The 27,399-nt window shown below is 35.5% G+C and overlaps 1 protein-coding gene across 1 annotated transcript in view; it reads left to right on the forward strand.

Annotated features, from left to right (window-relative positions):
- SNAP91 (synaptosome associated protein 91) overlaps window positions 1-27,030 on the forward strand; it is a 131,676-nt gene extending 104,646 nt beyond the window's left edge. The window contains 8 exon segments of the mRNA XM_079146953.1: window positions 3,358-3,492; window positions 5,106-5,255; window positions 10,716-10,746; window positions 11,638-11,749; window positions 18,880-18,963; window positions 19,770-19,874; window positions 23,301-23,403; window positions 25,432-27,030. Of these exon segments, the coding sequence (XP_079003079.1) occupies window positions 3,358-3,492; window positions 5,106-5,255; window positions 10,716-10,746; window positions 11,638-11,749; window positions 18,880-18,963; window positions 19,770-19,874; window positions 23,301-23,393 (710 nt within the window). The 3' untranslated portion in view covers window positions 23,394-23,403; window positions 25,432-27,030.
- The last annotated feature ends 369 nt before the right edge of the window (window positions 27,031-27,399 follow it).

The following is a 27,399-nucleotide window of genomic DNA, read 5'->3' on the forward strand; positions in this document are numbered from 1 at the left end:
AACTTCAGTTACTTAATAGAAGTTCCCCAAGCTCCTCATTAATTTCTATGATTTTTCCTGTTTAGTACTTTATAGAGTATAGCAATAATGGATTTTTTCTTTAAAATAATCAGTTGGTCATTTTGTATAGCTCTTTACCCAAGATTTGTGTGAGCATATACTTCATAAGAACTGAGTATACTGAAGCCAGCTGTGGTGGTGCACACCTGTAATACCACCTACTTGGGAGACAAAGGTAGGAAGATTGCAAGTTCAAGGCCAGACTAAGCAATTTAGGAAGACCCTATCTCAAAATTTTTAAAAATAAAATAAAAAGGCCTAGGGATGTAGTTCAGTGTAGAGTATGCCTGGGTCCAATCCCCAATGCCAGGGGGAGAGGGGGCTGAATATCAGGTGAAAAAATCATCCCATCAGATCTCTGTTGAGGTTATGGACCCATACAAGGATAAACTCCAGCCTTATTCCTGGGTATGGGAAACAACAGCCCACGTTGTACAATGCCAAGGAGCTGGGCTCTGGAGGATTCTTCAGTGGAATCCTGGATCAGCCATTTGCCATCACCTGACCTTTGATAAATTATTTAACCTGTCTGACTGAGTTTTCTCATCCATTAAACCTTTCGGCATGGTTGTAAGGATTAAATAAGCTAATTTAAATGTATGTTTTAGGTTACATAAAATTTCATATGTATGTTCCATATGAAATTACAGTTTTTGTGAGATCTCAATGATGAAATTTAGGCAATTCGCGTGGTTCAAATGGTTCTACTTTAGAATGCTTAGAACAATGCCTAGTCCTTGGGAAGCCTCATGCCAATTTTGCCTTTACAGTTCACTTCCTTAAAGGAAGCCCTGGTTTTCCTCAGGGAACTTTATCATTTATTGGCCTGTAGATGTGGCGTTAGCTTCAAGTAAAACACATTAGCACAAAGCAGATGAGCCCTGTCAGATGGTGTGCTTTTACTTCTTTCTGATGAATCTTGGCTAAGTGCTTAACTTCTCTTTAGTCACTTCCTCCGCTCATGGAATGATAATGTTTCAAAGATAGATCCTAAGGTATTTTCCAACACTACTTCAGTGTGATTCAGGAATATATTGTTCTTTTCCTTGGCCAAGTTTTAAAAAACTAAATCAAGTGCAGCTATCTCCACCTTGACTATAACAAGAGAAGTACACCATATAACAATTGCCTAAACTGACCACAGCCATATTTAGTTAGAGGTATAGGATAATGTTTTTAAAAATCAGCATTAACAGAGCCGTCCATCTCCCTAAAATCAAAGTAGTTACATCAAAACAACAAATAGTTACTTCCAACCTGTCTTTGTTCCATGTTATTAGTTTTTAGGGATCTAGAGATTATATTTTCCTCAGTAAAGAAATCTATAAGTGATGCTAATGTCACTAAAGTGTGACCACTGTAAACTTTTAAAAGCCCATTTTCTAATAAGTAAAAATTTATCCAAATTTAAGATTTTGTTTGTTTGTTGTGATACTGGGGATTAAACCCAGGGCATCACACATGCTAAACAAATGCTCTTCCACTGAGCTACATCCACTGTGTAGACCTTGTTTCCACACAGGTCTACATAGGTTGCCCAGGGTGGTCTTGAATTTTCAGTCCTCCTGCCTCCTCAGCCTCCTGAGTAACTAGGATTACAGAGGTGTGCTACCACACCCTGATGAATTTTTTTTCCCATTTATGTATATAAGGAAAGCTTAAACCCAAGTCACTGTCAATTTCCAGGAACAACATGATATAAATATTGTTGCTACCTGCTTTAATTAGAGAATTTTAGTGGAAGTTGTTTTTAAAATTATAAATTTGTTTTTTATAAATTGGAATGTAAGTTTAGTGCATTTTTTAATCATTGTTTTTGCAAACTTTGAAGAAGAGATGATATAGCTAGTTTTGAAAGAAATATATGTCAATATTGAGTATAAAAAAGACTTCTAATAGTAATTAATTCTTTTGTTATAGAATATCAATGGAGTCTTAAGAAATCATGGGCTGGGAATGTAGAGCTCTTGCCTACCACGTGCAGAGACCTGGACTTGATCCCCAGCATGGGGGCGGGGGGTACGTGGCCAAGAAGGGAAGGTGCAAGAAAGGAAGAGAAAAACTATTTCCTTCGCAGGTTGCATATTTTCATACAGAAGCAATACAGAGTAACTTCTTCTTTGTTTCTGTTACTCAAAAGAACTCATTTGCTCCCAGCTGTCAAAGATTAAATATTTAATTTGTGGTTTTGTTAATTTTCAGCAATCTGTAATATCTCCTTATCTTCTATACTCAGAAATATTCTTTATTCACCAAACATTAATTCAGTGTTTTAGGCACTGTGCTGAATATTCATGGAAAAGTCAAGAAAAAAAGACACAGCTTCCAACCCCAGAAAACCATCTCTGGGTTTTGGATTAGGATAACATGGGGATAAAGATGTATGATGGGGATCTGGAAATTATATTATATACTCCTTATAAGGAGTACGGTGGATCTACATACCAGGCGCTGAGGACAAAGGTGTGAATATGAGGTGTGGTGATGGGAGTGGATGCAGCTGGCAAGAGTGAGTGGCAGGATAAGGCAAGGAAGTCCTCCCAGAGCAGGCGTGTATCCCAAGGAATGGTGGTGATAGCTGCGCCCAGTTTATAGGGATGATGAGGGGCCAGTGAGCAGAGACAGAAGGGGTGATTGCTCTACAAAGGAATTCACATTAAAGGAATCTGAAAGATTTAAGAAAAGTAACCTTCAACATTTTCTACTTAAAAAGATCATGCTGGCTGTACTGCAGAAGCTGGATGGGAGGAGGTTCACACTAGAGACAGGTGACTTTATAAATCCTGAGAGCTGAGATCAGAGGGACCTCTTCTTGGTAACAACATAACCCTAAAACATACATGAAAAATATTGAGGAGGATTTGATGCTTATTTTTCTAAGCTGTATTTTATTACTATACTGCATCAGTGTGTGCAACTAATACCTGGTATTGATTTGAAGAAATCTAAAATGTCCATGTAATGAAAATAATTATCTGAATTTTAACTCTAGTGATACCTTGTTTGTTTTATGTTCTACTCCGTAATAACAGATTTGGATGCCACCAGTTCTTTTAATAAGGGTATATATTCTTGTGTGCTATCTTGTTCATAATCAAGTTAAGTCTCTTATTAATACATGGCATATCAAGATACTTTGAAAACTTTTTAAAAACGAACTTTCCCAGTTTCACTAATCTACTTGCATTCATTTCCATTTTAGTTTTAACTTTTTTCTGACCATTTTTATAACTTTTACCCACTTCTCACTGTTTTTGCTTTTATTTTTTGGCAACTACTTGTTGTTGTTGTTTTCAGGATTTGGGGGTTCTTTCATGGCCCCTTCTCCATCACCAGTGACTCCAGCTCAGAATAATCTGCTACAACCCAATTTTGAGGCAGCTTTCGGGACAACGCCTTCAACGTCGAGCAGCAGCTCCTTTGATCCGTCAGGTAAGGCAGTGATTTTCAAACACTTCTGTCATTTGTTCTGATGACAAAATGCACCATCTAAGGTTAGTATGTTTTCAGGAAATTTACAAGAGGAAAATATTGAGTGATAACCTGGTGTTAAATCTTCACAAAATCTCTCATTCTATACCTTAAATTAAAATTTCCAATGCTTCTTGGTAGCCTTAAGAATAACTGTGATCCTTTCTGTTTTTTTTTTTTTTAATAGCAGAAATCTAATTTAACATGCACACCATCTATATGCATGAGTGTACATGCACATGATTTAGAGTTGGTAAAGGGAAAACAAGTGCTTTGCATTCAATCTTTGTACAGTCCCTGAATATGAGGACACCCCCCTTGCTGTTGCTTACACCCTCTGAAGCTTGCATGGCCCTCAGTTTTATAAAGTGAGACACAAATAGTTTCTTTGCTGCCTCTAACCTTTCGTCACTGCTGTCACTCTGTTTGTATTCTCTTCCATTCTACTCTTCCCACGCTGGGTCCTTACTACAAATTTTCAATTGGTGAGTTTTTGGCAATTAAATGTGTTTCAGAAACACCCTAAATCTATCCCCTGCCTGACAATTTGGTTGCTTCTATTGCCAGTGCCTACTTGAATGTTGTCCTTCTTTACTTTAGAGTTACTGTGTCGTGTTTATATAGATATGTATAACTTTTTGATAAAATTCAACAACCACAAAGTTTTTGATGTAGCTGTTAGCAATATCTTATGAAAACCCTGAGTCTGTACTTTGTATGGTCTTTCCATAATCTAGGAACTGAATAGTGGTATTTATTATGTGGCGATCAGGAACTACCAATGATGGCATTTGATTTCTAATAACTAAAATACCACTTAATTTAAATAGCCCCTAAAGGTAGAACCAAAATTAATTTCAATAATGAGAGAAAAATCAAAATTATTACTTCTAAAATCAACCGGTTTTCGGATACTTATCACTAGTTGCCAGCCATGAGATCAGGTTTTATTTATATATTAAGTTCATAGAAGACTCAAATCTTCTTTTCTCATTTAAGAATTATTTTAAAAGTAAACATCTTAGGTTTGCAGAGTAAGTCATTTAGGTTTTGTTATAAATCACTGCCATTTTGAACAAAAAGCATTTTAGTGACTGTTTTTAATAATAGCAATGGTTACCACTTATTGAATGCCTACAGCGGGCAAGCATTATAATAAATATATGGGCATATATATTTAACTTAATCTTCACAACAAAGCCATGTATTAGTGGTACTCTCTATGTTTACAGATAAAAATACTAAAAGCTCAGAGAGAAGCTTTCTTAAGGTCTCACAGCTGGTGAGGCATGCAGCTGAATTGTAGCCCCAATCTGTGCTCTTTCCTGTACATTATACAGCTTTTTTCCCATTTTCCCATCTTTGTTCATGTCCATTAGTACTTCCATACTTTCTGCGTAGACATATATAGATATGTTCTTCTTAGTGTTACAGTCATGAAGAGTGAATTACATGCCTTCTTTTATAAGAATGTATATTCACTTGTTTCCATAATTTTTTTAAGACAATATCTCTTTACTTTTGAATATGGCCCATTTTTCAATTATTCTGAACCTGGTTTATTTGATTTCCAGTTTTTGATGGTCTAGGTGATCTTCTGATGCCAACCATGGCACCAACCGGGCAGCCTGCACCTGTCTCAATGGTACCACCCAGTCCTGCAATGGCAGCCAGCAAAGCCCTTGGGAGTGACCTTGATTCATCTCTTGCCAGCTTAGTAGGCAGTGAGTAGTTTAGTTTTCTTTAACTAATTGTTAATTGGTTTTCCTATCTTTTCATGTTTTGTTTCTAGTTTCACTCATGGGTAAGTGTATCAAGGAGTGGATAGAAATACTTAGTGGTTTACACTATACAGTTCCTTGGAAGATAAAAACTTGCTATTACATTGTCTCATAAACCATACCTTTGCCACTTTTAATCTAAATCATTAAAGAGATCATTAAGTGAAACCAAGTGCATTATACATAATAAGTACTTAATTGTCCATCCATTTGAAAATTTGAATACAGTAAATTATATAAAATGCAGAATATTTACAAGTTATGTATCTGAGTTTTAGTCATCATTTAACATATACTTATTCAGTAGCAGGCATTCTTCCAGGCTTTAGAGATAAGTCATGAAGAAAACAGATGATATTTCTATTCTTATGGCCATTGGGAAGGGCAGAGACAAACATTAAATACTTTAAAGTAAGCAAATTCTATAGTATGTTGAATCATAAATGCCACGGAGAGAAACAGAGCAGGCAAAGGGAAAGTGGGAGTGCTCCAGGTGGGAGTTAGAGTGAACCTTACTGAAAAGGTAAAATTTGAGCAAAAATTTGAAGGTAAAGGAGTAAACTATGTAGCTATGTGAAGGACAGAATTTACAGGTCATGGAAGAAGTCAGTGCAAAGACCCTGGAGCACAAGATCACCTGGCAATTTCAAGAAATATGCAGGAGAGTAGATGCTGGAACTGAGTAATGAAGGAGTGAGGCCTAGGAGATGAGGGCAGTTATGACAAAGATTGGCCTTCCCTTCTAACTCTGAATTTGAATTTCCATTAACGTGAATGGGTTTACCATTGCAGATATCTTTCATGACTCCAGACCATATCAAAACCTTAGCAGATCGCTGTTACAGACTTCTTGAATTTATGCAGTGTCCTGTGCGCATGCTTTTTGTTTCTCATTCATTGCCCTTGTTCTGGGCATCTATGAGAATGCTTTCATGACACCCAGGGAGAGAAGATAATTGAATATTTCCTCCAACTCACTGAGAGATTTCATGTGTTGAATACTATAATATTCCACCTAAGTCCCCCTTCAGAAATAACTCATACCCTTATGGTAGCATAAGAGTGCTACCAGCCAGCAGCCCCAGCTTCAACCACCTTTGAGAATTATTTCAGCTGAAAAAAACTAACCCACTAGAGGAATGACTAAACTATCTTGAAAAATAACAAATTTGGAAGATTCACATCTTCTAATTTCAAAACTTCTTCAGAGCTATAGTAGTCAAGACAAATGGTGCTAACATAACAGTAGACATGTAAATCAATCAAATAAAGAGCCCAGAAAGAAACCTTCACATATGTAGACAAATCAATTTTGACAAGAGTGCCTACAGTTGTGCCAGGCTAGCTCAGAGGCAGGTAAGGACCTGAAGTCAAGACCCCCAGACTCCAGGAGTTGGGTGGAAGTAGGCTTGTGGCGAGCAGCCTGCAAACTCGTTTATTGCAGGAATAGCTATACATTTTATAGGCTTCTTGCCCAATCACAGTGTGCCACAGGGGATCAGACCACCAGGTTCCTATACAGTTCCCTAGGTAACACTGAGTCAACTTGGGGCAGTTGTTTACTTTCCTAGGTAGGAGAAGTGGAATGCTCCTCCCTGCAAGTTTACACACTTGAGACATTCACTGCTGCCAGCCAAGAACTAGGATTTCTCCCAACAAGTGCCAAAACCATTCAAAAAGGGAAAAGAGAGTATTTTTAAAATCTTGTGCTGAAACGAGATAGCCTCAGCCAAAGAATGAAATTGAACTTTTTCTTTGTATTACCCACAAAAGCCAATGCAAAAGGAAACAAAGATACAAATATAAACAATGAAACTCTCAGAAGACATCTTAGACATAAATCTGCATGACCTTGGATTATGCAGTGGCTTCTTAGATATAATACCTAAACACAAACAACCAAAGATAAAGAGATTAATAGTAATTCATCAAAATCAAAAAGTTTTGTGCACAGATGATACCATCAAGAATGTAAAAAGGGGGCTAGGGTTGTGGCTCAGTGGGTAGAGATCTTGCCTAGCACATGTGAGGCACTGGGTTCAATCCTCAGCACCACATAAAAATAAATTTTAAAAGGCACTGTGTCCATCTACAACTAAACAAAACTTAAAAATAAATAAATAAGGGCTGGACTGTAGCACAGTGGTAGAGTGCTTGTCTTACACATGCAAGGCACTGGGTTCAATCCTCAGCACCACATAAAAATAAATAAATAAAGATATTGTGCCCACCTACAACTAAAAATTATTTAAAACAAATAATAAATAAGTAAAAAGGCAACCCAGAATGGGGGTTTTATTTCCAAAACACATATTTCCTGAAGGACTTTATGAATGTGTAAGGAATTATTATAATTCAATAATAACCAGATAAATAACAGTTTAAAAATTGACAACAGACTCAAACAGACATTTCTTCATTAAAAAAAAAAAAGATAAGTATTACATATTGATCATTAGCCATCATGGTAGTGCACATCAAGACCACAGTGAAAAAACACTTCACATCCACGGGGATATCTACAATAAAAAAGACAGATAATAACAAGTGTAGATGAGAATGTGGAGAAATTAAAATCCTCCAATATTGCTTATGAGAAGGTAACAAAACTGCTCTGAAAGGAGGTTTAGCAGGTTCTCAAAGAGTTAACATAGAGTTACCAGATGACTCAGCAATCCCACTCTTATGTATATGGAGTAGAAATGAAAATCCATATCTATACAAAATCATGTACACAAGTGCTCACAGCATTATGACTTATAATAGTCAAAAAAGCAGAAACATTCAGTCAATGAATGGGGACACAAAAGCAGTATATGTATAAAATGCATATTATCTAGATTTAAAAACAATGACACTCTGAAACAAGCTGCATCATGGATGTACCATGAAGTTGTTACACTAAATGAAAGAAAGCAGGCACAAAATACCACATATGACATGATTCCATTTATAAGTATACAAAAGGAAAATGGGTAGAGGCAGGAGACAGGGAGGAAGAGGAGTAACTGCCAATGGGCATGGGTTTCCATTTGAGATGGTGTAAATATTCTAAAATCATTTGATGGTTTCACAATTCTGTGAATGCATAAAACTACTGAATCATGAACTTTAAAAGGTGAATTTTGTGATGTGTGAGTTATAACTCAGTAAAGATGTTTTTAAAAACACTTCCCAGTGTTAGTTGAAGCTTCTTTTGAGACTGAATCGCTGTCTCACCCAGTTGCAGTTCCTTTTCTTCTCTTCCATTGCTGCATACTGATCACCCCAGAACCTTCTTCACAGATACCTGCTATAGTAATGCTGGGCCTCAGCTTAGCAGTCCTGTCTGCAACAGAAATGGAGAGGGAATTCAGGTACACACATCTGTAACACATCTGCTTATTTCTGTCTTTTTTGCATGAACAGGCATAAATATTTGGTTTAGCTTTTTAATTGTTTAATACATATAGATTTTGATTTTAGTCTTGTTTTGAAAAATAAATTTTAAAAATGAAATTTCTTTATCTTTTAAAAACAAAAATTACAAACCAAGCCTGTCAGCACATGTAGTCAGTCCTAGCTGCTTGGAAGACTGAGGCAAGAGGATCCCCTGAGCCCAGGAGTTTGAGGCTAGCCTGGGCAACACAGTGAAACCTTGACTCTTAAGGAAAAAAAAAAAAAAAAAAAGACTAAAATTAGGCGCAGTGGTTTCTGTATTTGGTGTTCCGTTAACATGCACCTTATTCTATTTTGTGATGTCAACATTTGGAAGAAATAAATATAAATGTTCTCTAACAAATCAGCTCTGCACTTAATTAGGCCTTTTTTTACTGACTCTTAACTCAACCTAGAAAACTCTTGTAGAAAATGAGGGTCAGTGCATTGAGATCTGGAAGCAACATTTTATTAGTGGTACCACAGCCCAGAGGGATAATCCCCCAAGTCTGAGCCCCAAGCACAGTAGGTCTTTTACTTTTATATCAAGAAAGTTTGGGGTACATCAAGGCAAAGGAGTTGGTGAAATTCTATTGGAGGGTGCATTCTACATTCCTTATATGGGTGGACAAGCTTATCAACAACCTACGGACTCAGCTCATACAGCCTAGGGACTTTTATTGCACTAAGCCCAAAGGGGGATTGTTCTGTCCTCACTACATTATTTCCTGCTTTGCTACTACAGTTATCTGTTACAGGTACCTGTTAGCTGCTGTAAGCCTCTATGGTTAAATGTCAGTCAGCAGAGCCAATGCGTGTCAACATGCAAAACCACAGCTTGTCAGCTCTTAAACTGCTAAAGTTCCCATCCTGTTCTACCACACTCTTGCCCTGATTGCTGCTCAGCTTTGCACAACTCTCCTCTTCTACTCCAGGCCTTCCCCAAGCACCTCATTTAGTACTCTATAGCCCCTCACTCTTATTCTACCCTTCTTTCTTTTCATTTTTCCAAGGATTTCCATATTGCCATCTAGCAACCCATATAATTTACATGTTTTACTCTTTCATTGCTTCTCATTTCCTTCATGCAGTTATAATGCAGATTCCTTCAGGGTTGGGATCTTTGTTTTCTTCACAATATTTCCCAAGTGCCCAGAACAATGTCTGATACAAGTAAGTTCATTAAATCTTTGCTGAATCAATAAATGAATGGAGATTAGAGTAGAATGATGGAGCCACCTGGGTAGGGGTTTCAAGACCACTCCCACATCCACTGATTCGCTAGGACTCATGGGACTCAGCACACAGTTATACTCACAGTTGAGATTTATGATAGCAGCCTAGTTAGGCTGCATAGATTGATCATGAGGAGAAAGAACTGGGAAGAATTTATATGTAGACTTTCTTATTTTCTCTTTCCTTCAAAGAGATGAGCACACTCTTTTCTCAGGAACGAAAACACAGTAATGTGTGTGAGATGGTTCTGCCCAGGGAAGCCCTTCAAAGTCTCAGCACCCAGGGTCCTTACTGGCTGCTGATCATGTGGGCACTCTCTACCTGGCATATACTAAGACTCCAGACCTACAGAAGGAAGGCAGAAATTCAGCATAAGAGTCTAGTTATCACCAGTGAGCCAGTTATCCCCAGTTGTTATCAATTATCATTTAGACTAAGTTTTATCTTATTGTAGAGAATTATTTACTTGTCAAGCCTAAGAGTCCTAAGATAAGAATCTTAAGTCTGCTCTGTCTACTCTTTTCTGGACACCAGTTCATATTAAAATGTGATCCTTAGGTCTAGCATGATGTAAAAGAGAAATCTTAAATTTATAGATACATCTCTTAATAGAGTTACTTTTTGTATAACTGAATGTATGCTTACATTCCTAAGTAAATTTGGACTTTTTCTAAACTTCTGATTCTTTGATTTCTAAATATTATATAAGCTGACCATAGAAGTTTATATTCTTTTTTCTTTTGTCTGTAGATCTTGGAATTTCTGGTACCACATCAAAAAAGTAAGTGTTTTGAAATCATCTGGTTTCCTTTTGACAATGTATTTCTGTTTATTTGAGACTATCAAACATTGCACTCATTGGAGTATACAACTCATTCTGAGCCTACATAATTTCAAAGTTGGTTTATATTTCATTTGGGGTTTTTGTTGTTACTCTGCTGACACCTCCAAACTATTGCACAGCAATGAAAAGGAATGATGTATTTCTGTCTCCAAGATTGTCAGTGTTATATCTAGAGTCCTTGGGGATGTGCTTTGAATATTTTAATAGCCTTAAATTTTAGATTTATTACAGTCTTCCTGGCTAACATTGATTTCAAATAGTCTTTATGGAATATCAGTTTCAAGGAAGGGTAATAAGAATAGTAAACAATGTACCTTATTTTAGATGTGTTTTGTCATTATAGTTGGGCATTTTACAGAAGCTGGCATCTTACAGTCACTGTAAAGTCAGGTTGTAGACATGATATTTTGTGTAAATCTTTATTGAACCCTCTAAAATCCAAAACATGCCATCATTAATGCATCTTAAAATAAACAACATGTAAGTGTTCAGAATTATGGTGAAATTATTTGGAATTTACTATAATGAGTGAGGAATTCAGATGAATTTTCTGGCATACTTTCCTCTTATATGTTTCAGGAAATTTCTACTATCATTTAGGTCCAAACTGTAAATTTTTTTTTTTTTCAAATACTTACAAGATTTCTTAGTTACAATATGGTAAGACTCCTCTGTAAGTTTTAACCTACTCTCTTTATCACCACTTGACTCAAACAGAATATTTCTAAACCCAAATAAGGGAACCTAAGGAGCCATGCACCATTTTTTTCTAATTCTCATTTTTTTTTTTTTTTTTTTTTGTCATTTATATTGCCTGCTTGATTTTAGGGGAGATCTTCAGTGGAATGCTGGAGAGAAAAAGTTGACTGGAGGAGCCAACTGGCAGCCAAAAGTAACTCCAGCCACGTGGTCAGCAGGTGTTCCATCTAGCGCACCTTTGGTACGTGACCCTCAAAGGCCAGGGCAGTGTGGGCAACTGTAGAGAGGGGTGTGTTTTGCTTAACTTGACAACTAACTTTGTACCTCATCTTCCATATTGAAGACATATAAGCAAGATGCAAACTTTACTGAAATTCAAATTTCATTAACTCTAATAATTGACCTATTTTTATTTTAAAATATTTTGAAATAGTAATTATGTTTTCTCTATATTTGTAAAATTATGGAAATGGTTTTTCCAAAGCATTTAATATCATTTAAAAATTACATATTTTATCACATTTCTTGCCAATTTCCTAATTGTCTTAATAAGTAATGAAAACATTTTTATTACTAGGAAGATTGGGCAGTTTTCTATTGTGTAAGTGGCATTTTGTTTTAAAACTCTATTATTTCTGCTTACCACTTTTAAAATTGAAACTATTGACATCATCTTTTCCATAGGGTTTTTAATAGGTTTCATTTTGATGTTTTAATTTCTGTACATGCCTCTATCTAGCAAATCTAGGCAAGTCACTGTTTCTCAAGCTCACTTGCAGATTTCCACCTTTGCTTACCATCCCCACCTTTCTGCATCATACCCAGCTCTAAAGTTCGCTTGGTTCCATCCTCTCCTTGTTGCTGAATTAATTCTTACCACTCACCACTCCTAGCTAAACAACATGCATGGAAATAAATTAATATAAATTAGAATATAAATGTTATGCTAAGTGAGAGAAGTCAGTCACAAAAGGCTACATAGCATAGGATTCTGTTAGGCTGCAGCATCCAGAATAAGCAAGTCATTAAAAAAAAATGGAAGTGAATTCCTGGATGCCACTGGGGAAAGGGGAAATTGGAAGAGACTGTTTCTTTTGGAGGTCTTTGACGTGTTCTGGGATTAAATAATGGTGATGATTTCACAATATTGTAAATATACTAACATTGAATTGTACTACTTAAAACTGTTAAAATTGCAAATTTAACTATTATATAAATTTTAGCTCAGTAAAACATTTTAAAAAGAAAGAAAATATTGATGATTGTATTTCTGATTCACTCTTTACCCATCATTTCAGAGGCTATTTACCAAGCCCTAATTGTAACATTAGGACTTAAAACTATGAAGGAGAAAAATGTTTGATTTATTTTCAAAACAAAATGAACTTATAGAAATTCTTGATTAGTTTAACTTGATTAATTTATTCTTGATTTAACTTTTAAATTGCTTTAAGCTCAAAATAATCCTATGCCAAGTGGCATATTCTGGAGTGACATATTCTACTACCCTACAAAATCCTTCACCTGTTTTATAATTGGATTATTAGTGGAGCCATACATTCTGAATAATAAATGCTTATCGGATATATGATTTGCAAATATTTTATCTAATTTTGTAAGCTTTTTTTTTTTCAGTACCGGGAATTGAACTCAGGGGCACTCGACCACTGAGTCACATCCCCAGTCCTATTTTGTATGTTATTTAGAGAAAGAGTTTCACTGAGTTGCTTGGTGTCTCACTGTTGCTAAGGATGGCTTTGAACTCTCGATCCTCCTGCCTCTGCCTCCTGAGCTGCTGGGCTGCAGGCATGGCCACTGTGCCTGGCCCTCTTTTCATTTTCTCGATAGTGTCTTTTCATGTTCAACATTTTTAATTCTGGTAAACACAGTATACCTAATTTTTTTAAAAAATTTTTTTAGTTGTTGATGGACACAATCCCTTTTTTTCTTTTTATTTATTTTTATGTGGTGCTAAGGATCGAACCCAATGCTTCACACATGCGAGGCAAGCACTCTGCCACTGAGCTACAACTCCAACCCCCAGTATACCTAATTTTTTTTCTATTTATTGTGCTTTTGCTGTCATATTTAAGAAACATTGTTTAATCCAAGGTCTTAGAGATTTTCAGCTGTTTCCAAGAGTTTCACGTGTTATCTTTTACATTAGGACTTGGTCCTATTTTGAGTGTGCGTGCGCGCGCGCGCGCGCGCGTGTGTGTGTGTGTGTGTGTGTGTGTGTGTGTGTGTGTAGGTTCAAAGTAATTGTTTTCACATGTGGAAATCCTGTTGCCTTAGAATCTTGTGTTGAAAAGACTATTGTTTCTCTTTTAATTGTTTTCAGTACCCTTGACAAAAATCAGCTGGACATAGATGTATGGGTTTATTTCCAGACTCATTCTTGTTGTGTTGATCTCTATGTGTATCCTTAATGCCAGTACCATACTAGTTCAATTAATGTAATTTTGTATTAAATTTTAAAACCAGGAAGTTCCAAATTTTTTTTTTCTAGTCTGTTTTGGCTCTTCTTATCCCCTTGCATTTCCATATAAATTTTAAATTCAGTTTGTCAATTGTCAAAAAAAAAGGCAGTTAAAATTTAAATAGGAATTGCCTACTGCCATCTTACCAATATTATGTCTTAATCCACAAACACAGTCCATCTTTCCATTTTTTAATTGTTCCTAATTTCTTTCAATAATGTTTTATAGTTGTCAGTGCACAATTCTTATACTTCCCTAATTAGATTTATTCCTAAATATTTTATTATTTTTGATACTACTATAAATGGAATCATTATCACAATTATATTTTGACTGCTTATTGCTATCATAAAATGAACTGCTACACTGATTTTTATACATTGATCTTATATTCTTATTTATAATTATTATTATAAATAATTTAAGGAAGTTATTTATTAGTTTTGGTACTTTTTTGTTTCAGTTCTGTGAGGTTTTCTATAAATTAGATTGTGTCATCAGTGAATAAAGATAGTTTTATTCTTTCCTTTTTTACTCTATTTCATCCTTTTTTCTGCTAATTTCTAGCTGAAATTTCTGTTGCATCTTATTCTTAGGGAGATGTCTTTCAGTCATTCACCACCAAGTATGATCTTACCTTTGGGGTTTTTTAGATACCCTGTATCAGATTGAGGAATTTCCCTCCTCTCCCTAGTTTGTTGAGTAGTTTTTTTGTCATGAAAGAGTGTTAGTTTAATCAAATGCTTTTTCTGCATCTATTGAGATGATCATTGTCATTTTCTCTAATTTGGTCTTGTTAGGATATGGATATAAGCTAGTCCTGCCCTGATGGGACTTCAGGGAGGTAATTATGAATGTTCACAGTGTCTTTGAAGGATACTTCTTTATCCTTGTAATCAACCTACTGCCTAAGTGTCTGATTCATGACCGAGTATCCCTCTCCTGGGAGGCTGGTACCGTGGGCAAATACCCTTGTGGCTCTTTTCTTACCTATATCCAATTCATTTCCACCAGGAGAGCCTCTCTTTAGAAGAGCCTTGACCTGGAAAGAAGTTAGGTTCAGGTGTGTCAACCAGGTGAGACAAGAATAGTACCACAAAATGATTAAGTAGCAGAAGCAATATTATTACTCACAGACCCAAGAGAGGAGAGGATAGCATAGCACACTCCTCAGTGCGAATGGAAAGGAGGGTGCTGTCCAGTATACACATGATCAACCAGCAAGAGACTGTGGGCAAGAGCTTTTATTAGGGTCTAGGATGTTACCCAAGCAGATTTAATGAGGAAAGTTCTAATTGGTGGGTTTACAGTAAACAGGCATGGGTTCCATGGCAACTATGACTGAGAGGGTCATCGCAGCATATCTGCACAGACCATGCAGGATGAGGGGATCAGGGAGGTGAGTCAAGTAGGTTATATGTAACTCTCCCATAGGAGATGGTCACTAAAAGCTGGTAGTATGAGGCAGATACCTGAATTGATCACACTGAAGAACAGGAAGGATACAGAGATCTGGAAACCGTGTCAAGGATGAATAAACCCTGTTTTTAGTATGAAAAAGTTCAACCTGTATCTAAAATGGGCATCGAGGCAACATAAAATTATAAGAATTCACCACAATTGTGTTTTTTCTTTTATTCTACAAATATAGCATACTGCATAGATTAATTTTCATATGCTAAGCCAACCTTGCATTTCTGAGATAGACTCCAGATAGTCATGATATATAATTATAATATGCCACTGGATTTAATTTGCTGGTATTTTATTGAGGATTTTTGCAACAATGTTTGTAAAGGATTTGGACTGTAGTTTTCTTTTCCTTGTGATATTCTTTGGCATCAAGATAATACAGGCATAAAAGAATAATTAGGAAGTCTATTTCTATTTTTGGACAGCTTGAGAAAAATTGAAACTAATTTCTTTTTATGTATTTAGTAGAATTTATCTGCTTCTGATCTTTCCTTTGATGGAAGTTTTCTTTTTTTATCTTTTCATACTGGGGATTGAACCCAGAGGCGCTTTATCACTGAGCCACATCCCCAGCCCTTTTTTTTTAATTATTATTTTTTAGTTTGAGACAGGGTCTCACTAAGTTATGACCTCGCTAAGTTTCTAAGGCTGACTATGAACTTGTGGTCCTCCTGCCTCAGACTCCTCAGCCACTGGAATTACAGGCATATACCACTGTGCCCAGCAGAAGTTTTCTGATTATGGATTAATTTCTTTACTTACTATACATCTACTCAGATTTTCTTCTTTTATTGAGTCAGTTTTTGTGGTTAGTGTCTTTCTAGGAATTTGACCACTTCATCTAGATTATATGTTTTGGCACATAATTGCTCACAATATTTCTTTATGATGTTTTTATTTCTATAAGGTTGATAGAAATGTCTCCTCTTTCTCTAATCTTGAGTTTCTTTCTTCTTTTCTTGATATGTCAAGCTAAAAGTTTATTTTATCCATCTTTTCAAAGAGTCTGCTTTTTGTTACATTGATCTCTTTTCTTTCTCTGTTCTTCATTTCATTTACCTTCACTCTAATCTTCATTTCCTTCCTCTGCTGACTTTGTGTTTCTTTTGCTCTTCTTATTGTCTAGTTTCTTAAGGTGAATTTTTAGCTTATTGATTTGAGATTTTTCTCCTACATATGGTCATATGTTCTTATTTCTTTGTATGTTTCATTAATTTTTGGTAAAACCTGTATATTTTTAATATTATAACATGGTAATTCTGGAAACCTGCCCTGAGTTTATCATTGCTACTCTTTGCAATACAAGTTGAACATCCCTAATCCAAAAATGTGAAATCCAAAATGCTCCAAAATTTTAAATACTTTGAGCTCCAACATGATGCCATAAGTGGAAAATTCCACACCTGACTTTATGTGATGAGTTTCAGTCAAAACACAAGCTCACTAAAAATATTGCATAAAATTACCTGCAGGTTAATTGTATAAAGTATATGTGAAACATTAATGAATTTTGTTTTTATACTTGAATCCCATCCCAAAATATCTCATTATATATGCAAATATTCCAAAATCTGAAAAAAAATCCAAAATCTGAGATACTTCTAGTCCCATGTATTTTAGATAAGTGATATTAAACCTATAGTTTGTTTAGTGACCATTCTAAAGTAATTCTGTAAATCCATGTTCTATTTGATGTGGCCATTGAACTAGAGTTCCTTTAGCTAAGTAGTCATCTAATGATTGAACAGATATTCCTTAAACTCCTGGAATCAAAAATATCTTCCAGTCTTTGCAGAGTGCTCTGTTTGCGTGTATTGGAAAATGTCTTTAAACTCATCCAGGCAGCTTACAACTCTGCCTTAGCCTTCTTCACTTATTGCTTGTGCAGACTTAAGGTTAGCCAGAGGTGAGAGCCTTAGTTCTCAATTCTTTCCTGAGCATGTGTATAGTCCTGGGTACACACACAGCCTTCTAAATACCCAGGGATATGTTTGAGCTTCTCCTACTTTAATCCCCAAAGCATCTCATTCCCCAGTCTTTCCTCCCACGCTTTTTGTTTAGTCTACTGTTTCCACTGAATGTTATCTACTACCTTAGATAGCAACAATGAAAACATTTGCCTGTAAGTTATTTTCCAAAAATTTCTTCAGGTAATGACATTAGTACTGGGTGTCTTCCTAGGTAGGGGAGACAAAAATAAGCCTTTTGAGTCAGTTTTTCCAGGGAGTCACTCAAATAGAACAAATACATAATTATAATAATAATTATTATTACATTAAGAATTCTAACAAAGAATTAAATATATTCTGCTCCCTCTGGTACTCTTACTGGGAATATGTGATATTATTCTCAAGGCAACATCTAAGCTGGGGAGCAGAAGATGGGACTAGGGTAAGTTAAAATGCCACAAAGCTTATTACTCTTACCAAGATTCCTCTGATTTTCAATTTTCAGGAATTGCTGCAAGTTTTTAAATAGTTTCTAGAATCCAGTAAAGTTGATTCTGACCATTGTTGCCTGTTTTTCCATTGCTTTTATGGATGAGGGGATTTTGGAGTCCCGTAGTCCATCATTTTTGCTCATATCACTACAGTATCTTCTTTTATAAATTAGGATTTGCTCTAATGGTCAATTTAAATTTAAAGGATTATAGTAGGATTAATTTTAAAGACAGAAATACTAGAAAATTTTGATGTATGACTGAAAACTTAGTCCTGAACTTGATACAGCATATGCATTCTGTATTATGTGCAGTCTTCTAATGCTTTCTATACTGATTTTAGTCTTATGCAATAGCCGAAAGTTAAAAAGAAACAAGTAAAACATAGAAAAAGGTGGTGTAAAACATAGAAAAGAACGATATAAAAATGAGAGGGATGATATTGGCCAAATTATATTGTTATATTATGTGCATGCATGAATATGTAACAATAAATTCCACCATTATATGCAACTATAATGCACCAATAAAAATATGGGAAAAATGGGATGGGGAGTGGAAGCCAATCATTGAAATGTAAATGAAAACAGGATCTTCATGTCAAAAAGAGAAGGAAAAGAGAAGCTTAGAGAAGCTGAATTCATTCCCAGTAAGGGTGAGAGAAAGCCCAATGTTGTTGCAAAGCAGCAAGTCCAAACAGTACTACCAACAGTGAACATCAAGTTAGTAACCTTGTTTATATCATTGGTATAATGTTAGACCCATTTTCTTTTAAACTTAAAACCAAAATTTGAGATTTCTTTATATATCCACAAATACAAACTTGAAATGTATGCATTTTAAAATTATATTGTCTTTTAAAATCAAAATTATGTTGTTTCTTTTCATGTGTTTGTTTTTTATTGTCTTTGGTGTGTGTGTATGTGTGTGTATGTGTGTTTGCATGCACTATGTGGTTTTGTGGGTATGTGTGTACAGCAAGGAGCAGTACCTCCAACCAGTTCAGTTCCTCCTGTGGCCGGGGCTCCATCTGTTGGACAACCTGGAGCAGGATTTGGAATGGTGAGTGATAACCTATTCTAAAAATTATAATTGACATTTCTCAGTTCTTTGCCAAATCGAAAATTAATAAATACTCCTACAGAATATAATTCTTCCCAAAATGCAGAAATTTTAAAAGTTACCCGCTTTAGACCTTAAGTAACTTACTGATATAGTTATAAAAATCAGTTATAAAATACTTAAATTCTGCCACTAAATTATAATACATTGTTATGTCCCTTTTGGAATATATATTAATCATAGTCTTAGCTCAATGAATCAAATCAGCCAATAATCACTACAGTAGGACTTCTCACTAATCAACAACTTTTAGGGCCATAAAGAAACAAGTTTTTATCTCTTCAAGAGTTATGCTTGAGCCAGGCACCGTGGCACACCCCTGTAATCCCAGAGGCTCAGGAGGCTGAGACAGGAGGATCTCGAGTTCAAAGCCAGCCTCAGCAATGGCAAGGTGCTAAGCAACTCAGTGAGACCCTGTCTAAATAAAATACAAAATAGGGCTGGGGATGTGGCTCAGTGGTCGAGTGCTCCTGAGCTCAGTTCCTGCTACCCTCCCCCAAAAAAAGAGTTATGCTTGAAGAAGGTGAACAAGCAGCAAGGCCTAGTTGGGATGAGGATACTATATGGTCATCTGGGTTTGTACCCTACCTCAGGGACTCTCCCATCTGACAGCCTTAATAGCCAGAGGTCAAGATAGTAAATCCCACCTAGAATCCTCAAAAATTGTGAGAAGCTTATAAAAACCATCTTTGTCAGGGTGTTGCCCTGGTGACTCCACTCAGCTCTAAACAAGTCTTCTTTTCCAGCCTCCTGCTGGGACAGGCATGCCCATGATGCCTCAGCAGCCAGTCATGTTTGCACAGCCCATGATGAGGCCACCCTTTGGAGCCACAGCTGTACCTGGCACACAGGTCTGTCTCTTACGTGTACACAAATCGGTGACATTAACTCCTGAGTGTAATATTGTCATGTGGTTAACTGTTTCAAAAGTGTTTTTACCTACTGTACTTCAAAGTTGAAGGGATCAGAGAAGACAGATTTGCAATAGTGTGATTCTGGGGGAAAATGATAGAAATAGCTGACTATCCTAGGGTCCTTCTGTTCTTCTTTTACTTAACTCAGAATGGTACAGGAGAACAACCAAGATATGTGGCATCCAAGGCATGCATCCCAGAGAAGTGAGTGCTTCTGATCCATGATTTTATTATGTGTTTCCAGAGTTAGCCAGGAAAGTTCAAGGCACAGTCTTCCAGGCTGCCAAGTCTGCCCAACACTTGTGACATCAACAGCAATGAGTTTGCCAAACTGCCAAGTCTCAGGAAACAGTGCCATAAGAATCCCCTCTCTTCAAACATCAGTTACAAGTCTGGGAGTCCCTGGTGCTACTGTCACTTCAGACTAGCTAGGTACAAATTTGAGGTTTTCCATGACCACCCTCAGATTAGATAATTCTCTAGAATGACTCCCAGCACTCAGGAATGTGCCAAATTCATAACAGTTTTCTTTGTAGTGAACAGATACAAATTAGATGCAGCTAAAGGAAGAGATCATGGGTGACATCTAGAACTTCAAGCATGAAACTTCTTTGTCCTCAGGGATGTGTTCCTCTCCCAGCCTCAATGTGAATACTGACACAGTATTGTCAGTTCAGGAAGCTCACACGAGCATTAGGGTCCAGAGTTATTGACCCTTCATTACATAAGAATGATTGGTTAATTATTACCCAAGGGGCTGAGGGTATAGCTCAATGGTAGAATGCTTGTCTAGCATGCATAAAGCCCTGGGTTCAATCCCCAGTATAGTAAAAAAGATAGAGAGAGAGAAATATTAACCATGGGTTCAACTCAATTTCCAACCCCCCTCCTTCTAAAGATCAGGCTGGCATTATATGACCCACAGACCCAACCATCTAATCACATGGCAGGTCTTTCTGGCATAACCCACCTCCACACTGAGTCACTTGTTAGCATAAGCTAGGAAGAGCTCCTGTGAGTCACCTGGTTAGCATAACCTATCAGGTGGGTTCCAGGAGTTCACTGTAAAGAGCAAAGGTATTCCTGTCACTCAGAAAATAACAAAGACTTAGAGGTCACCTAGTAGGATCCAGGACAAAGGGAAAATGTGCCTTGAGGCAAAATTCCTTGCTGTGCCATCATGTGCTACCGCCATTTACAAAGATGTTAAAATATATGCCCAATATATGCACTTTGAACTCTTTTGCTGCTAATACTCTTCATACTAGTGAGTCACCCTTTCTTGACTCTTCTATTTAATTATCTGGCAAGGTAGAGAGATGTATGTGGAACCAAGGAGATTTTCACCTGAGAAAGTGACTTGGACAGAGTCAGCACCAAATTATAACTTTAATAGCAGCATGCCAAACAAACTGAACAAAATAGCTCCAGCAGAATTTGCTGATATCAGTGTGTAGTTTCTTTCACTCCTATAATATTTTTAATTTACTAAGTGCATATTTATCTGTAGGATACTTACTTTAAACTTTATGAGTGTATTTGCTTTCTTGATCCATATCTAAATCCATCTTCTACCTGTTCCCAAATTTGCTTTCAACTTCTTCACTTTAATCCCTCAAAAGCCACAGTGATCAGGAGAAAAAAATGGTGGGTGTTGAAAGAGAATTTAGAATATGAAAAGCCCTCACCTTCATGGCCATGCACTGACTTCAGGACAGGTTTTCTAGTCTGCTTGGAGACTAAGAAACCCTACCTAACATTGTTTTTTGGAGGGTATGAGAAAGGTTTGGGGTCTACTGGTTGGGTTAAGTTTAACCTTGTATACTTTAATTCTAGATGAATCACACTATGTTTCCTTGATGGTTGAATAGTACTATAAATATTTATCACATTTTAGGAAGACAGAATGTTTCTGTTTTAATGAATGATGTTATTGAGATTATTTTTTAGTCTTGTATTTGGTATGCTGAAAGCTTTAGAAATAAATTAATGTAATCTTATTACTAAAAGCAATTGTTTTTCTTCCATAATACCATTTTTAGCATCAATTATTTACTTAATTTGAAAAATAAATTATATGAAAATACATTGTTTCAATCAGTAATTGAACTTAGAGTAAATCAGGGAATGGTATGTCATACAATTTTTAGATTTTCTATATCCAAGAAGCATAATTATCCCAGATAATAAAATAAAATGAGTTTGTAGCTTCAGAACTCATAGTAGTTTTAATATTAATGATGCCTGTACTATCCCAATATTCATTAATAGGTTAATATCATAACATTGTCATCTCACCTAATTATTAATCATGGACCAATCCTTTAGTTTCTTCCAAGCAATTTCAGGTTTATGTTTATTTTTCCTGATAATTCAATGAAGCATTATCTCAGTTTTACAAATGGAAATTTGACTGATAGACAATGTGGTAGTTTCTGGACATAGGAACACATCTGAAACTCTTTATTTCTGGAGCTCTGCTTCCCAAACCAATAAAAACATACACACCCTACAAAGTCCCAGAGTTCTGAAATTCCCATCACCTTACAAGCTGGTAGATTAATTAGATTCAAAGGATAGATGTCACCTATTGTTCTAGACAGACTATGTGAGATTTTTTTTAAGGTCTTTACTCTGACATCCTATGGAAGCCTGCTTCCAGAAATTATTTCTGTCACAAATGAAAATCATTTAGGTATTGGTTCAATAGATGCAAGATGTGTTAATTCTTTTTTCCTTTTGCTACAAGTCCCATGTGGTTCTTTCCTGTAGTTATTTAGCCTTCTCTGTGAGCTGAATAGGTAGGATTAGAACTCAGTGATATTCACAAATAGGACCCTAAAATAATTTATGTGAAATCCTAACATATTTAGTTAATAATATTAATTTCTTAAGTGACTGTAAACTTTCAATTTTCCTTTCAAACTGATCATCACTGTGAGAAAAGTCGTTTAATTTCCTTTATTAGCTTAATGGTACTAATAACTCAAAGTAAAAATGTCTTTATAGAAAAATTGATCACTTTTTGTTTGTTTTACTATATATTTGTAATATCTTTATGTGACTAGTTTTTCACATCTTCCATAATCATAATGCATGTCCATATTGTTCTACCAGAGTCCCCAAATTTTACTTGGGCTAAATCTGATATCAAGAAATTTCAAGAAAGCCAAATATCATTTGAAGTGTATTTTACCACTCCCAAATTAAACACAACACTGTGGCTAAGTAGAACAAAGTAGATTTTTTAGCCATCTATTCTTCTGCATATTTTTTTCTGCAACATATGTTCCGCCTAATGCTTACCTATCTCTCTGTTTGCTTTCTATTTCTGCTCTTTGGGGCTGGCTTTCTCCCCATTAGCTTTCTCCAAGCCCTACACCTGCCTCTCAGAGTCCCAAGAAACCTCCAGCAAAGGACCCATTAGCGGATCTTAACATCAAGGATTTCTTGTAAACAATTTAAGGTATCTCATATTGAGCTTTTCCTGTGGACTTTTAATAATGAGCGATACAATGCTTAGCTATTTCAGATATGATATTTGTTCTTTCTGTGTTTTGAATAGATGTGTACAATAATAACCCAAATGTTTAGAGTTTTAAAATTGATATCAAAAGCTATCATTATTAATGAAGTTTTTAAATTTTTAAATTGTTACTTATGAAACTAGGAGAGACCACACCTGTAATCAGTGGCACACATCTGTAATCTCAGGAAGCTGAGGCAGGAGAATTGAAAGCTTGAGGCCAGCCTGGGCAACTTAGCAAGGCCCTGTCTCAAAAATAAAAGATAACAAATATTTTAATGGGCTGGAGTTATAGCTCAATAGTAGAGCACTCCTGAGTTCAGTCCCCAGTACTGCAAAAGAAAAAAGAAATAAAAGAAAATTAGGAAGGAGGGAAACCTCCAAGTTGTTCTTATACTGAAAAGCACAAAGATTATACTGAAAAAATGTTGCCCAAACTGCTTGATAAATTAGAAGATTACTGCTTTACTCCATGATGACTGAAATTAATAGAAAGTTAATATTTGTAATATTGCATTTAGAAATAATCTAAGAATATATGTGACTATGTAATTATATTTTTATTTTGTTATCCTTTTTTTGCCTTATAAAGTAAAGCTTAGATTATTACCCTTCACATTGCTTTATTCAAGCAGAATTTTTAATTTCTAACAATCGAGTTTTAAATTCCATCAATTTCATTAAAAATTATTCGTTGTGAATTTAGGGAAGGAAACTTATGAAGGAATAAGGTTTACTATTAACCCTGCACCTGACAGTGCAGAGTTTCTTAGCAAATACTTAATTATACTGTTTTATTTACATAGTATTTTTCATATCTATTTCCCAGTCATTAATACCTTTGAACTTCTCAGTAGGAGATTAAACCCTACGCAGTAAACTGGCCAGATTTTTTTTATAGTTAGAAGAACTTATCCTTGATATTGATACTGGCAAGAAGAGTAAAAATGTGGAAGTCTTTGGACTACTGTCCCTTGGTACTTTCATTACACATCTGCCTACATTTGTTAAAAACATTCTCTAATTCCTCAAATTTTTGTGAAATCCTGCTTTATAATTATTTTCCTTATATATCAATAAGATTAATAACATGTCACTTTAACATCTCAGTCAAGTCATTTCTCCTCATGCACATTTTTCTATTCCACTTTGGTTTGGGCTGATTAGGCATAAGTAGATGTTGGTATAAGTAAGACAATGACCACTTATTTCTTAGCTATTGAGGTTTCAGAAGTAATCAAGAAAACTACCTTGAGCAGCCTTTTATCACCACTTGTTAAGTAAATGTTGCTCTCATCACATGCCTGGAACTTCAGTGAGTATCAGAAAAAGAGATGCTTAAGATAGTCCCTGCCCTTAGGAATTCACAGCCCAAAAGAGACAGACAGACACACCATTTTATGAGGCCTGGCTAGGCCTTAAAACCCCAAGCTATGCTTTAAGACCCTGGAAGTCTTCTTGACAGAAATGACTGATGAACAAAGTAGAAAATGGTATCAGAGAAGAAATGGGGTCACCAGGGATAGCTCCCTTTCTCTCCAATTCTGTTACTTGTACAACTGTTCAGTAAGTGACCCATTGAACACCATAACAAAGTAGAAGCAAAAAATAATGGAAGTCACTGCCATTCCAACTTTTTTTTCACTGTTCTTTTTTAAAGGTTAGCTATTCTTAATTTATACTGAATGTCTTATGACTTAAGATTGCTAATAACTATCTAAATTTCAAAATTTTATTGATATAATTTTTGTTTATAATGAAACTATGTATAGAAAATTGATTTTTTTAAGTTTCCTGGCTGAATTTTAAGCTTAAGGAAACTTTGAAAAATACATAAATGTGAATGTGTTAATATGGAAACCTTTTGTATAAAGCTCTTTTGTAGTAACTATGATTGCAGAAGACATAAAATGTTTGAGGAGTGCATGATAGTCTGTTTTCCTAACTAAAGTACTTTTTTCTTCACAGCTGCAATTTTTGTGACTGAATAGGAAAAATATAATGAGTTTGGAGACTTCAAATAAGATTGATGCTCAGAGTTTCAAAGTGAGCCACCAGTACCAAACCCAATGCTTACTCATAACTTCTCTTCCAAAATGTGTAGCACAGCTGTGAAAGTGAACGTTAGGAATGTGTACTACTTTAGCTGTTATCCCTACTCTCAAAATTGTAGTGTATTTGGGTTATTTGTGTGTTGTACAATGTAAACAATGAATGGATGTTTCCGATGCCTTTAGTGCTTTTCTGGACCTTGCCCATGGACGGATGATGCAGCTGTTGTATGGTGAGCCATTTGGAAAGATATGTCTGTGTTTTTGAAGGTTTCAATGTATATATAACTTTTGGACAAACCCTAAATTTTCCCCATAAATTCTCTTTTCTTCTGTATCTCTGTTACAAGCTTAATGTGATAATATCAGATAGTAAGGAAAACACTCTTAAATATACAAAACTTTTTTCGGTGTGGAGTACATTTTTCCAATCACAGAAACTTCAACTGTTGTGAGAAATGTTTATTTTTGTGGCACTGTATATGTTAAGAAATTTTATTTTAAAAAATATAAAGGTTAACGTCCATAATAAATACTTCTCCTTGAAGCTACCTTATCAAGAATGAAAAATCATATGGAAAGAATTCCATATTTATCACTGCTATATTAAAATATATATTTTAATTATATTTGCAGGTTTTGCATCTAAATTGACCTATTTATTCATTCTTGATTAAATGCACTGAAGAGTAAAGCGTCCGTTTTTATCATGTCTGTGAAAATGCAATTAGAGATGTGCTATTTACGTAATTATGAAAGCACCCCAAGGTATATCTGTAATTTAAAGATTACTACAAATGTTTTTATTTCAATGTGGGTTTTACGTACATCTGTTTATTTAGTATTTCTTTGTGTGTTCTCTAGGCTAGTGTTTTTCCATCCTTCAACTGAGCTCAAACTAGGTTTTGTTGTACCATTGTGATTAGGATTTAAACTAATTCAGAGAATTGTATCCTTTACTGTACATACTGTATTCTTTAATTTTTAATTTGTTGTCATACTGTCTGTGCTGATGGCTTGGCTTAAGATTTTGATGCATACATGAGGTCACTGTTGATCAGTGTTGCTAGTGGCTTGGCAGCTCTTTGTAAAAGCATATTGGGTTGGAAAGGCATTTGCCTATTTTTCAAATTATTTAATAGATGTATGGTACCATTTAAAAGTGGTTGTATCTGAAATTACTGTGGGGATAACATACACTGTAATGGGGAAAAATTACCTAAAACCAATTTCAAAATGGCTTTTCTTTGTATTTCGGTTTAAAAACCCAGTGCATGTACGCCCTCTGAGATGCAATAAACACCTTGAACAAAGAAAATGCAAACATAACCTTTCTCTCTCTCTGATTACTTTTAGGAAAAAGGTCTGTATCAAATGACATACATAGCATACACAAAATATTGGGAGTTTTTAAATATTTGAGGTGAGACATGCTGCCCATGCCATTATAGTTTTGATTATTTTTAATAAATTTAAAAGAAGGTGAAAAGGTTTTTGGTTTTTTTTTTAACTTTTGTGGTGCTGGGGATTGAACCCAGAGGTCTTATGCATGCTAGGCAAGCGCTGTACCACTGAACCAAAAACCCACCCCAGAAAAAGCTATTTTAATGAATTTTCATTAAATTTGGGACTCCCTGACTGGTGCCAAATAAATTAAAGTTTCATATTTCAAAATATCTGTTTATTTTTAGGGTGAACTTTCTTTTGAAATAGGCAATTAAAGTCTCATAGTAGTTTTTCAAGAATTCTCCATGGAAATTGAAGAATAATGACTTTAGATTCTCATTGACACAATCACGTATACGTGTTAGTCTCACACAAAATCTAAATTAGCTTGTGTGTGTGCGTGTTACTGTAGATAGAAGCCAGGAAAGGTTTACCATTG

This window comes from Sciurus vulgaris, assembly GCF_902686455.1.
Source record: "Sciurus vulgaris genome assembly, chromosome: 7".
In the NCBI taxonomy this organism is placed as follows: Eukaryota; Metazoa; Chordata; class Mammalia; order Rodentia; family Sciuridae; genus Sciurus; species Sciurus vulgaris.